The sequence below is a fragment of the Phaethon aethereus genome (assembly GCF_964289735.1).
Source record: "Phaethon aethereus genome assembly, chromosome: 3".
Classification (NCBI taxonomy): Eukaryota; Metazoa; Chordata; class Aves; order Phaethontiformes; family Phaethontidae; genus Phaethon; species Phaethon aethereus.
The window spans coordinates 73,146,339-73,159,035 of NC_138576.1; the positions used below are offsets into that span (position 1 = coordinate 73,146,339).

At 41.1% G+C, this 12,697-nt stretch overlaps 1 protein-coding gene across 1 annotated transcript in view; it reads right to left on the reverse strand.

The window, feature by feature from the left end:
• Positions 1–1,651: 1,651 nt before the first annotated feature.
• Positions 1,652–12,697, reverse strand: part of MTHFD1L (methylenetetrahydrofolate dehydrogenase (NADP+ dependent) 1 like) — a gene marked incomplete at both ends in the record, with an annotated part of 149,956 nt that continues 138,910 nt past the window's right edge. Inside the window, one exon of the mRNA XM_081998394.1 lies at positions 1,652–1,741. Coding sequence (XP_081854520.1) covers positions 1,652–1,741 — 90 coding nt within the window. The remainder of the gene's footprint in view (positions 1,742–12,697) is intronic.

Here is a 12,697-nt window from a genome sequence, read left to right on the forward strand (position 1 = left end):
TAAGTTTTTGTGACTTTGTTAGCATTTAATTTTACATCTGAGAAAACATCACCACTGACTAAAAGCCAAGCTGAACATTTTAATTTCATGCACAACTCCCAATAAAAGGCCTTCAGAGTTGGAATGGAGTATTTAGTCTGCTTAATTATCGTTGTTCTTCAAAACTCACCAATCCATGGTTTGGATGGATTTGTGTAAGACTAGGCAGTAAATGCCCGATTAAGCAGGCTATGTGAATCTGCATATAGATTTTACATTAGGATTCTACAGTCATTTCAAATGATTCAGAAGTAATTACATGACTGACACATGATGAATCAATACACATGCATGAAGCCATCAGGTGTAATGCATATCAAAACAAAAATGGGATATATGCAAAGAAGTGGTATGTACAACACTACCCATCAGCAGAATAGTCAGCGATGGTTTGCATAGAAGCTAGTAATGAATTACCTGTACATGCTCGTTAACTTTCAAGCTAACTGCTTTTTACTTGTACACATGAAATGGCAGAATCTGCTCTCACCAGATATCATGTGAACGCTGTGACATTCAAGTATGTGCAAGTGAACAGTTAGCTTGGTCTGAGCGGTAAGGTCATTGGGTTGCGTGAACCTCTCCCCTCCTCCAAACAACCCGTCAAAACACAGAAACAGAAAATGAAAGCTGCTTCTCTCAAGCCAGAGTAGGCAAGGGTTGCTGGAGTAGGGCTGAAGCACCTGGGTGCATCCACCTCAAAGCTGTGGCTGATCTGGGGTCCCATCACAGTCCTATTAGCTCATAGTAATACTGTTCTGTGTAATAGTAACCGTCTTACTCTCCAGACCGATTTACTGGGGGAAGGGAGAGAGTTAAGAGTCCCATCACAGACACACATGGTTTGTTTCAGTCAGGGTTACATCCTCTCTTACTCCATTTATTACGTTACAAGGTTAAAATGGAGTAGCATGGAATATTTTCATAACAACTTGTTTTTTTAAGTGCAGAACATGTGCTACACAAAATTAAAGCAGGACACCAAGAACATTAACTGCTTAAAGAAGGGGAGGAGGTGGCAGGGAATCTGCAACCTTCAAGGAAAAGGGAGAAAACCCAGCATGAAAAACAGACAGGCTAAGAGGACAGATTGTGTTTCTGAAATGCTTATTACCATGTGAGAGAGATGACAGCAATCAAGATTAAAAAACATTGAAAAACAAAGTAAAGCTCATGAACAAGCTGAGAAACATAGAAACATCTCTCCTGATATCTAGGCAATGACAGAAACACACTGCCACATGAGTATTATCAAAGATGAACTAGATTATTTCTTTTGAGGCGAGTAACATGACAGGATTTCTTCAGACTGACTTTTTCCATAGCTAAGAGCGGTACAATTGCAGAACCAGCTCCTCATGCCAAGCTGACAGAGCCAGGAAATGCAAAAGGCACCATCAATGTACAGCAAAAAAGCGCCGGCTGCCAATCAGCAAATAAAAGTGCGCATTATGAAATATTCCCCCAAATGCCCACAAATAGCGTGGTGTCCTCAATGAAACTAGGGCCTAGATAAACTCCTGACAACCTTTTTTATATATACACTAGAGACAAACACAAGCTGGAACAGGAAAGTAAAGGCTCTTGACCAACCTGAACTTGGACATCATTCTCAAAACAATCCTTTCACTTGCTCTGTGACAGGGTCGAGGTCGATGTCATAGAAGCATGGCCTCGTGGGCAGTCCTGGCATGGTGCTCATCTGTGGGAACAATAAAATGAAGTTATACTCCTGCACCTGTATGCAGATCACCACCCATGTAAACCTTAGAGTAAGAGAAAGGCTGGATTGTTCATCATGGACTCAACCACAGATGTGATCTTCACCACATTTTTTTGCTTCTGTTAAAAATGTCCAGCTCGGTACTTTTACAATTAATTTAATTTTTAAGCGTATGCTTGTAAAAGACAGGAAAGAGACAATAAAAGCCACAAAATACAGGCCAGCACAGTAACCTTAACAAAATGAAGACACTTATTTGTTCCTCAGAGTATTTATCCAGAACATTTATCCATTTCTATCTATGGGGAAAAATCACACCAAGAATGGCAAAAACATAACTGCCCAGATTCACCTGGTGATATGAATGTGTTGAACTCAGACCTTTCCCCCAGAAAACAGGAGCTGAATTAATCACAACACTTTCATGACTGATTGCTTAATGTAAGGAACAAACTGAAATAGTTCAACTAAACATACATGGATTACACTTGAATCCTAATTTAGTAGTTAGAATTAACAGGTTGAGATATGAAGCTAAAGCAGCCCAATTATCTCAAACTACGCATAATTAAGATCCTGATCTAGCATAAGACACCAGCATCTGCATGCTTTTAAACATGTAAATAGTTGCATTGACTTAAATTACAGTTGCCTACAGGTCTGCTCACACTACTTATACTATTATTTACAACTGGCATTTTAGCAGCAATTAAAGACATATGGGTGACGTGGGAATCTTGAGGTGCTGGGCCACGATAGCTCAAGCCACTTTATATCAGTTCTCACCTCCCCTGCCTCAGGACTCCCCCCTTCTCCATCGCGCAGGAGATGTCTGGAGAGCAGGTCCAGCAGAATAATGCTATTTTTCAATCATCTGCTTCATCTTCTCCTGTTTCAGCACCTGAGCCAGGGTAAAGGCGGTGACTACGGGGCAGTTTTAAGGCAGGACCAGTTTGGATCAACCTGAACCACTTTGGATTCACACCCCAAGTCTTCCTAAGATGACAGTTAGAAGCCCTGAATATCTCACCACATTTCCACTAATCTAAAGCACTCCAAAAATAGCATTTGGGCTTAAGGACTCCCTTTTGATATCTTAACCTCAGAGGTGGAGGATGGACCTGTTATATTAGGCCCTATATTAATACCCAAAGAGATGGAAGACATTACAATCTCTGGAAACAAACGTGGAGTTCAGCTTAGCTCAACGGTTGGCTAAGAGCCTTTTAAGCATTAAAACTTATCTAATAGATGCTAGGTTTTGAGGAACAAAATTTTAGCTGAGGCAAGTCATCAGGGCTCGTTAAAGCTGATGGTTAATCTGCAGGACTGGGCCACCGGCTGCAGGGGAGCAGCCAGCGCACACCGTGGCCAGCCACCACCTCCCAGCAGAGAGCACAGGGCCAGGCATCTTCCTCCCTCTGCCCTCCCTAATTCCTCAAGAAGCACAGCTCAGCTACGCTGTCTTCTCTGGCCAAAGGCGAGCTCTAACAGGCTAACTGGCCTCAAAAGAAGAAAAATACACGACCACCATCCCAGCTCCTCCAGAGAGCCAAATTTACAGGCCCCTCTCGGGCTGGAGCAGTCTGTACTTCTTTATAAGTCAACCTGTTCTGCTGCATACTCAGTGATGGAGTTAGTTAGCATCTCCTTTACGCTTCATCTTCGCTCCGAACGCTTGTGTAATGCTTCCATCGTGGGAATACAAGCAAACCGTAAGATCTCTCCACCACAGTCCCATTTACTCCAGAGAGCTCTGCTGCCGTTTCAGAGGTTAGTCCCACGTTGGGAAGGAGGAAAGGAGCTCAGGGAGCTCTGTAGCAGCCATCATCTCACTTGAGATCTAGCTCTGAGAAAAAACAATGCAACGAGCTCTTCTAGTGGACTCAATACATTTCCTCTGTTTTTAAACATAGTCCTTCCTGATCTTTTGTTATTGCACACAGTAGGATTAAAAGACAGTTAATGATTAAATAACATTAAAATGCCACTGATTGCATGACATCATTTTATTGGCTGACATCCTCTTGGCATCTTAGCTAAGTACTAAAACACCTTGTTACTGTTCTTTACCCGTTGGCCACACTAGTTGGACTACTACATCGTTAGGGTACTGAATTATTTTCTGTCTCAGATTCATCCCAGTTTCTGAGTTAATGCTTGACAAGAAACTGCCTTAATGAATTACATTTCACTGGGAGGGGAATGAACAAATTGCCAAAGACAACTTTCTGGTAATTTTGTATATGGCAGTTCTACATCTGAAAGTAAACTCCCAAATTCCAGGTTCTCTTTTTTTTTTTTTTAATATATATGTACAAGCTTGACTAGTCTTCATTTCCCCTGAGAGGGGTTTGTTTTTTTTCATAGGCCCAGTTCTACGCTGGTGTAACTCCACTGTATTAACCAGTGGAAATCTATTATATCTATAAAACGTGAATATCAACCCAGTTTATTGCCAGTTCAGGGAACAAAACTATTCTCATATTGAAAATTTAAGTCAGCAAAAGGGAATGAGTTCATCTGAATTAAAGTTACTGCTGTGTAAAATGAAGTACAAGACAAAAAAACCCACAGAGGAAACACTTTGGGATGAACACCTGTGTGAATTACAGAGCGAAAATAAAATACATCCTGGCATTTTCCCCATGGCCCAGACTTCCAAACAGGCAAAACGTGTAGATTTATGATCATTTCTCTCCACTCTCATTATTTGGACACGCAGCAGAATCCATCCCTTTTCCTTACTTCAAGGTCAATAGGAGGAGACGGCTGGCTGGCTGAGGAGCTTACTACCGATTATTCCCTCGCCAGCCCTCCATTTCTTTCCTGCAGCCAAAACTGCAGGAGAGAAGAGAGGGCTCAGTCAGCTGCAAGGCTGAATCGAGGCTTCAGAAGACTGGCTTTCCCCACGGCTGTGGGTTCAGAATGATCCTCTTCCCTCTCGCTGTTCTCCACGATGCTGAGTGAAGGTATTAACCATCGAGTTCACAGGCTGGCCTTAACTGCAGCAGGCATGACCCAGAAGCATCCCTCTCCCTCTCCAAAGTAACCGGAGCCTAGAGTTTTGCGCGCGGGGAGGGGGATGCTAACCTGCCCCCCGGCTGCAGCACATACCGTACCGGCACAGCAGCTGCCAGACTACCTCCACCTCTCCAAGGCTTTCTGAGATAACTACTTACTAAAATGACTTCATTTCTAAAACTTGAAAAATGGACAATGAACACTGAAAGAGAAAATATGCCTAAAGCATAAATCACTTTGGTAATTAGCAGGTATGTACAGCATGAAAAAAAACCCCAGAAATTTACAGTCATACAGCTGCTTGCTAGGCATCTCATACAATATATACCCTCTATATATTGTATGGAGATCAGCAGAACTCTCCACTCTAATGTAACAACGTTTGGGTTATAGATTGGTAGCTACACAACATCACACAACATGACCGTGAGAAAAGAGCAGGATAAGAAGCAGTGAATGACAACACATTATCCACTTAAGACCACAAACTGAATTTAGGTAGCTGAAATAATCAGTACTTAATTTGACCAAAACTGTTACTATCACACATCCCCTGGGAGAAGGAATATATAAGGCATAAACTTTGCACCTTAAGACTTAATGCAATTCATCTGAATGCTTTGTGGTGGAGATGGGAAGGGTTTTATGAAGAATTCATCCAGCTGCTGCCCAAAATACATAGTTTAGTAATTAATGGGAACTAGTTTTGTAGAAACTCCCTGGAATCAACCATTTTCTTTGCAAACTGTGCAACTGCCTACACATCCATGAGAGCAAATGAACTGCAGGAAGATGATGTGAAAAATCCAACACCTATTTATTACTATGGCACTCTGTATTTAGGAGGCAAAAGCAGCAAGTCTTACAGTCATATATCCTGGGGATCATTTATGCTCCTGGAAATGCACAACTGGTGGAAGATAAATCATCATTTTAGTTAAGAAAGCCTGAAGGCTACTGTTATTTATACTAGGCATTTATGATCTTCCAGAAGTTTACTTACATGACTAAACAAAAAAAACATAAGGAGCTTCCTTACAAAAGGAAGATGCCAGTTATTTTTAAGGAAGCTATATGAAAGTGCTGTTTCACACCCTCTTCAAGAACGTATCCACTGTCACTGGAAAAGTGACTACATTGAGGTTCACTGGAGCTTCATTTAAATTACAGTTGTGTGTTGACTTGTAGTTTTAGTTGGCCATAAGGTCTATGTAACAGTTGCACAGTCAAGCACTAAGACTCTGCTAGCCAGGTTTGTTATGGTCCCAAGAGGAACTACGCTGTTTAGTTTCCTTTTTTATCATACAGATGCCTACCAGTGGTTGACAAGTCAAGTCGTGCCTTTTACTTCAAGTGTGTATCCATCCATCCATCCATATATATCTCTCTCTCTATTTTTTTCATTTCTCTATATGAAAAATCCTAATAGGACCTGAGATCACCTTAACTGGGTCAGCACAATGGCATGATTTGCAAAACAGACAGTCCTGAGGACTGCATCCAACTCATGTTTAGTGTCTTTTTCACCTATAAGACAAGCTGTGTCTGTTTTACAGGCATAACACGGTTTCTAACTAGAGAAAGAAAACCAGAGGAATCTGTACTTACACAAAGTAGGGAAACCAGACGATGAGAAGATACCAAAAACATCAGCAGCTTATTGAAGAAACCTCCCTATTCTGTGGCTTATGGAGTTAATATTGCATTTGACAAGAAGTGCAAGTAATTCACATTATCTAATTGTATCCTTTTGTTAATTGAACAAATTAAGACAACCCACAACCATTTCAAACCTGAAATACTGCAGAAAACAGCTGTTGTTTCTCAAGAGAATCTAGCATACACATGAGTGCGGATAACTCCTCAATAAAATCTGATCGGATGAATTGCACATCCCACACTCCCTCAGCAAGAAACAATGCAAGAGGAAACTCAAGAGATTTATAAATAGTGCTATAAACCTGTACGCATTATGTTCAACGTGCCAGAATTTGTTGGCATCCTGAGGCACGGCACGAAGCAGCTACACTTCAGGGTTTCAATACTGTTTCCTAGTGTGAATTAGAGCTCTGAAAGGCAGATCCGCTACCAGAAATTTGCTCCCCTGCAGTGCATATGTCAGTCTCAATGCATGCAAAGCTGAAAGGAAGAGCTTTCCTCCCTTGTTCTGAAGAAATCCTGCCAGGTTTCCAACCTTTCCTGCCTTTAGGCATTCTTTACCTTGAGCATCAGATTAGTCCCACTGACACCTGGGGTGCTGGCCATGCACTGTAAGCTGGCACCAGAGGAATTGCAACCCATGGAGTGGGAGAGAGAGATTAACACTCACCTCACTGCACTGCACGACTGGAGAAGGGAGTGCAGATCTTACTGCTGGACGCCTTAAGGTCCTGGCACTCTCCATTTTAAACCCATACTTGCAAATTTTTCATGAGACTATCCACGCAATGAGGGTAGGACTACGGCACCCTGGAGCATGCGACTGTGCAAACACTTCCAGTGAGTGGTCACTTATTTCACCTTCGGACTGGACTGCCCTACACCGCACAGAGGCACCCATTGTGCACTGAAGAGGGAAGCTAGTGTACAAAAATTAGGCAGCGTATCCTAAGCATCTCCAGGATCAGCTTGTAGTTTGTTCCACAGAACTGGAAAATTCCCCCACTCTGCAGAGCTCTATCACTTCAGAGGTAGTTCATGCTTTGAATGACAGTATAAAAAAAAATTCCATGAAGATGACAGAAGAGAAGAATTAAGAGAACAGTATTGTTTGTCTTAAAAGAAATACAACAGAATTGAAATGGCCAAAACAAAACAGGCACAATATAGTCTACACACGCACGCCCCACACCCCCCATTAGAAAGGGGAATGACACCATACCAAAGACTGAACTGACACTCAAGTGACCTTTCACCACCTCTTAAAAGCAAACAAACCTCAAACTCTCAGGTTAGGAAAAGCAGATGCATAATGGAAGCAAGTTGGGGCTTGGAAAAGTATCAACTTTTAAAAACAAACTAATAAATTCAGCCTTGGAAATGGCAATAATTTCTAAAAACCTACTTTAATAGCTACATAATGCTTAAGAAAATATTATCTCATTATTTTTCATTGCCTGAAAATAACAAGGATTTCTACAATCAGCTAAGCAACAATCTTTAGTCAGTATTTAAATAACTGTTTATGTATAAGTTCTAATGAAAATTTGCCAAACCTGATGATAGCCAGAGAAGATAGGGAGAGTGAAGCTCATATTTCCTTCTCAGGAAATCTTTGACAAAAAAAGGTCTTGTTGCAGTGCATAAGAACAATCACAGTAAGAAACTCAACACATTAGCAGCTTTCAAAATGATCAAAATAATGTTTGAAAAGATACCGATGCTACCCCAACATATGCTGTTGTATTCCTTGCAACGAACAGCTCTGTTTCACTGGCATGCTGCTGATACCAGGTGCAGAAGTCCATCTGGCATCAATCATTCTAATTGTCTCTTACTTCAGTGCTCCCACATTCTTGACAATTGTTCGATTTTGTGAAAGGATTTACAACAACAAAATGCATGGACGCTGTTCTGCTATTGGCATCTGGATGAAGTTATAAGAGTACTGAATATTGATTATACGATCCTAACTGACCTTGGTGCCAGGTGCTCAAGTGAGGCAGAAGTAGCTTGTGCCCTGTTACATTCTCTGAGGGATTATCAGGACCCTACAATTTACTCACCTTGAGTGGAAATAGTCTGAATCCAAAAGTGATCTCCTGGGCACTCTAAGGAAAAAACTAAAACCCACACTACAGTCCACATCTGTCCAGTACAGCTTTTGGAGAGACCTGTGGTTGCATATCCCAAAGGAAGCAGGGTATGAGAGGAACCGGTCAATGCTTGGTTGGCCAATCCTTGGCGAACAGGTCACTGTACTACCTCTGGAACTCAAATGTCAGTGACGTGCTGAAGCACCGAAGACCCAGAATTGGAATTGTGCTAGTTATTAAATAAAATATTTAGGCAGGGATGTAATCTGTGAAAGAATGAGCTAAGTAAAACACTTCTGACTCACATATATGACTGCAGTTCCTCTCAGCAGAGTTCTCTCAAGTAATTTTCATCTCAGAGTTTATAAAAATCATACTTGAAGCAGAACAAAATGGTCCCCACAATTACAGCACAATGGGATCAATATTTTAAATTTTACTTGAAAAATAAATCTCTCGCTGAGGTAGCACATTAGATGGTGTTAGTTCAGTGTACTGTTTTTTCACACCATCCACAACACAGGATGTTTCACAGGGTATTCAGAGCTGTTTTCTGCCTTAGGTAGACTAACCGATAAACAAAATACTACAAAACCAAAAGCTACAAAATCCAAACCACCCTCCAAAAACCAAACACTCCACCCCCAACCAACCAACCACAGAAGAGATAAAGTGGGAGAGAAAAAACAGGGCTGCAAATTCCAGGTGACTAGTTCCAAAACACTTCCCTCCATCCCAGCCCACTCAAATCCATTTCCAGGAGTAATTGCTCCCTTGGCCAAGGCCTACATCCTGATTTTCCTCTCCCGCTTGGGCTTTCGACAGAATCCCTGGCAGAGGATTCTTGCTCGCTGCTTCTTGTACAAAATCACCTCCTCAGCCAGAAGAAATCCTTCCCTCCAGCTCACTCCTGATGTCAGAGGCTCCCAGGGCTCTTCCTATTCTTGACGAGCATCCAATATATCAGACGGTGCTGGAAACGCGCCTCTGCAGGAATAAATCCAGAGGATAAAGGTGTTGCTCTCGTGTGCTGTTTCAGCAACACAAATATCCGAAGTATCTGATGTTCAGGGGTATATAACCCTCCTGTTTTGTCCAGTGTTTGGGTCTCCTGGTGAGGAGGAGGTGTCCAAGCTGCGCCAGCAGTTCAGGTTCTGCTGAAAGCAGAGCAGATTTTGTGGTATTTGAGGAGGAGAGGTCTCGGGTGGATCCATCCCAACTGCCTTGCATTTGCTCACGGACCAGGACCAGGCAGCCTTCATTTCAACTGAAACCTGCTTATTTTGTACCGATTATTTCTCTAGAAGGGCCCTTCCTTAAACGCTGGAAGCAAGTCCCACTTTGTGCTCTTGATCTTCACTATGCCATTTTGTTTAAAAGCTTCATAGCTTTCATACCAGACTTGCCGTGCTGGTCAGACAGCCTGACATGTTAACAGAGGAAAGCACAGAGCCTCAATTACAGCCCAGAGGTGGTGGCAGCAGCAGACTACATAAAGCAAATATGTGTGCTCAACATGCCACAGCTTTGTCCTTCCCAGTAATCCATGCTAGGAAGAGCACCAGAAGCATCATCCAGCCATTTCAATGACAAATTACAACATGGAGCAATCCCAAAAGATTGTGTAACTATGGTGCGCAAAAACACATTTAAGCCATAGTATCCCTCTTGGTTACAATTAACTGGATCCACTGACATCTGAGTAAGTAAAGTTCCCTAAGAAACATTGTATCAGGCAAAGTTGATGTGTGTGTGTATATACGTATAGGAAGAATACGTATGAGAAGAACTGCTTCCAGAGAACATACAGAGATTATAGCAAAGAACCCCTTAAAATTAGTTCTTTTTAATTGTTAAATCACCAGACTGGGTTGGTCTCATTACTTGATTTAAACTAAATGCCAGTGGTGACCTTTATAATACCAAAGTATGAGAATTTTGGAAAACACCTGAAGCAACAGGAGTTGAAAAAAGTGGAAGAGAAGGTGACTATAATTTGCTAATCTCATCTGAGTAGACACAATCTCGTTTTCAGTACTGGGAACTAATAAAGCCTAGGATATAGACTTCACAGGCACAGTTCAACTTTCTGGTCTGTAGTTGTTGTGGGAGATGTCGGAAAGAAGAGCCTATGGGCTTGTCTTCAAAGAACGATCAACGGTGGTGGGCATCCACAGCATCAATCACTATCACCGTACCATCATCGTGTATCAACCTTGACCTGTGAGCATCTCTAATCTCATTAGTTCACTTCCTCAAGTCACTTGTTGCCTGGATAAACAATTTAAATGATTTGCTCTTTGTAGCCCTTAGCACACATTGTTTTGTGACAGACTGAAGCAAACAGGAAACAGACAACTACAAACAAGCACCTTACCCTACAATTCCGCATGCGGCTGCTTTCTAACCATTCACAATTTTGCCCCATCTCCCTCCAGGCAAATTACTGTCTTCATATGTTAGGTCAGTGCTATCTTAGGTGCACCAAACAATTCAAAAACTTTTCCTTTCTACTTGTTCCTAACCCAGAAGACGCAGAATGCATGCAGTTTGGCTGGATACGAGGACATCAAACTGTTAAACTGTCTAAATCAGATACTCTCAGTCACAAGCCCATCACAGACCTCTAGCAGTACATCTTACTCAACACAGCGTGTCCTCTAAAATCGTATCAGAATGTACTGTGGTTCCCTTTGACAAGAAAGCAAATAAAAAATGAAGGATATTACTCAGGTCCGCAATTTACATCCTACAGTGTTTCGAATCACTGTTTTAAGAGGCCTCCAAAAGGTTGCTGAGAAAAGTGAGCCTTGAATAACCTATGCTGGAGCTGACACCTCCTGGAAAATGGAGGAGCATAGAGATGCTTTGAAAAAGGCCAAAAGCCACTGACGTGTGATGCACTGGTGCCTTCAGAAAAGCCACCTTCTTTGCAGGTTGCCTGAACTGCACTGACAGCTGTAAGGAGAAAGGGAAAAATCCTAGCCATGAATGTGTGACTTAAGTCTCTTATGGCAATATTGATTTTCAAAGTTTCTCTAAGGAGATACTAAAACCTTAACTTCTGTTCACTGAGAGAGAACCACAAGTTAACAAGCTGCCAGATAGATTTAATTGTCAAAGGAAACCAGACAAAGTTTTGTTAACTGACAGCACAATCTTTATCCTACAAATGTGTATCCTTACATAATATAATAAAGATTTATATTTTTATATTTATAAATAAAATTATTTTCAAAGTACTTACAAATATGGATTAAATACATTAAGCACATCTGGGAAATAAATTAAATAAGATCTCCATTTTAAAAGGTGAGTGAGATAGGAGGCATAAAAGGTTAAATGATTTGCCAAAAGCAGCTGAGGTGCTGAGGAGAATGGAACTTGAAATTGGTAACTCTGATTCTCATCTTAGTCTCATATAACTGAAACTCAAAAATAACTATGCTAAATAGTTACATTCCATAAAACAGCTTTTTCTATTACATAACGAAGCCTTTGTATCAGTATTTTTAATGAAACACAACTTCCTCCATTTCTCACACTTTGCTCAGTGTGAACTTGCATTAAGTCACTTTTGTAACCATAGTTTATGCAATGTAATAAAGGATAACAATATTTTCATATAAGCAACAAAAATGCTGTTAAAACTGTCCAATTAAAATCAACCATATCTGGAAACACACTGTTTTTTCAGTCTGAAAAACAAATCAACCCCCAAACAGATGTTTTGTGGGTAGCATTCAGTATTTTTCAGAAAGGAAGCATATGACAGGACAAAAAAAGTGGAAGTCAATAATGAATTTCTGCATCCCAACACAAAACAAGTTAACACAACTCTTTTTTTTTTGTTTGTTTTGACAAACACCTAGTACAGGAATGATCTACAGAAACGTCTTCTCAAGCATTAAAAAATGTGCAGAAGTGCCACCGTTGTAGAAAGTTTATTTGTGCACATACAGAGTAAAACATAAGAAGACTCAAATGAAATGATAGCGCAGAAATTAAAAACTAGTCAGAAGATGATCTCTCTAACGCCAAAGTGGACAAACTAGCAGACAAAGCCATAAGCTTTACTTACTCTTACGGTCTATCCCCCCGGCTCCTCCTAATCAAAACAAGGCCAGTCTGTAATGAACAGTCATTTTTGGCAAAC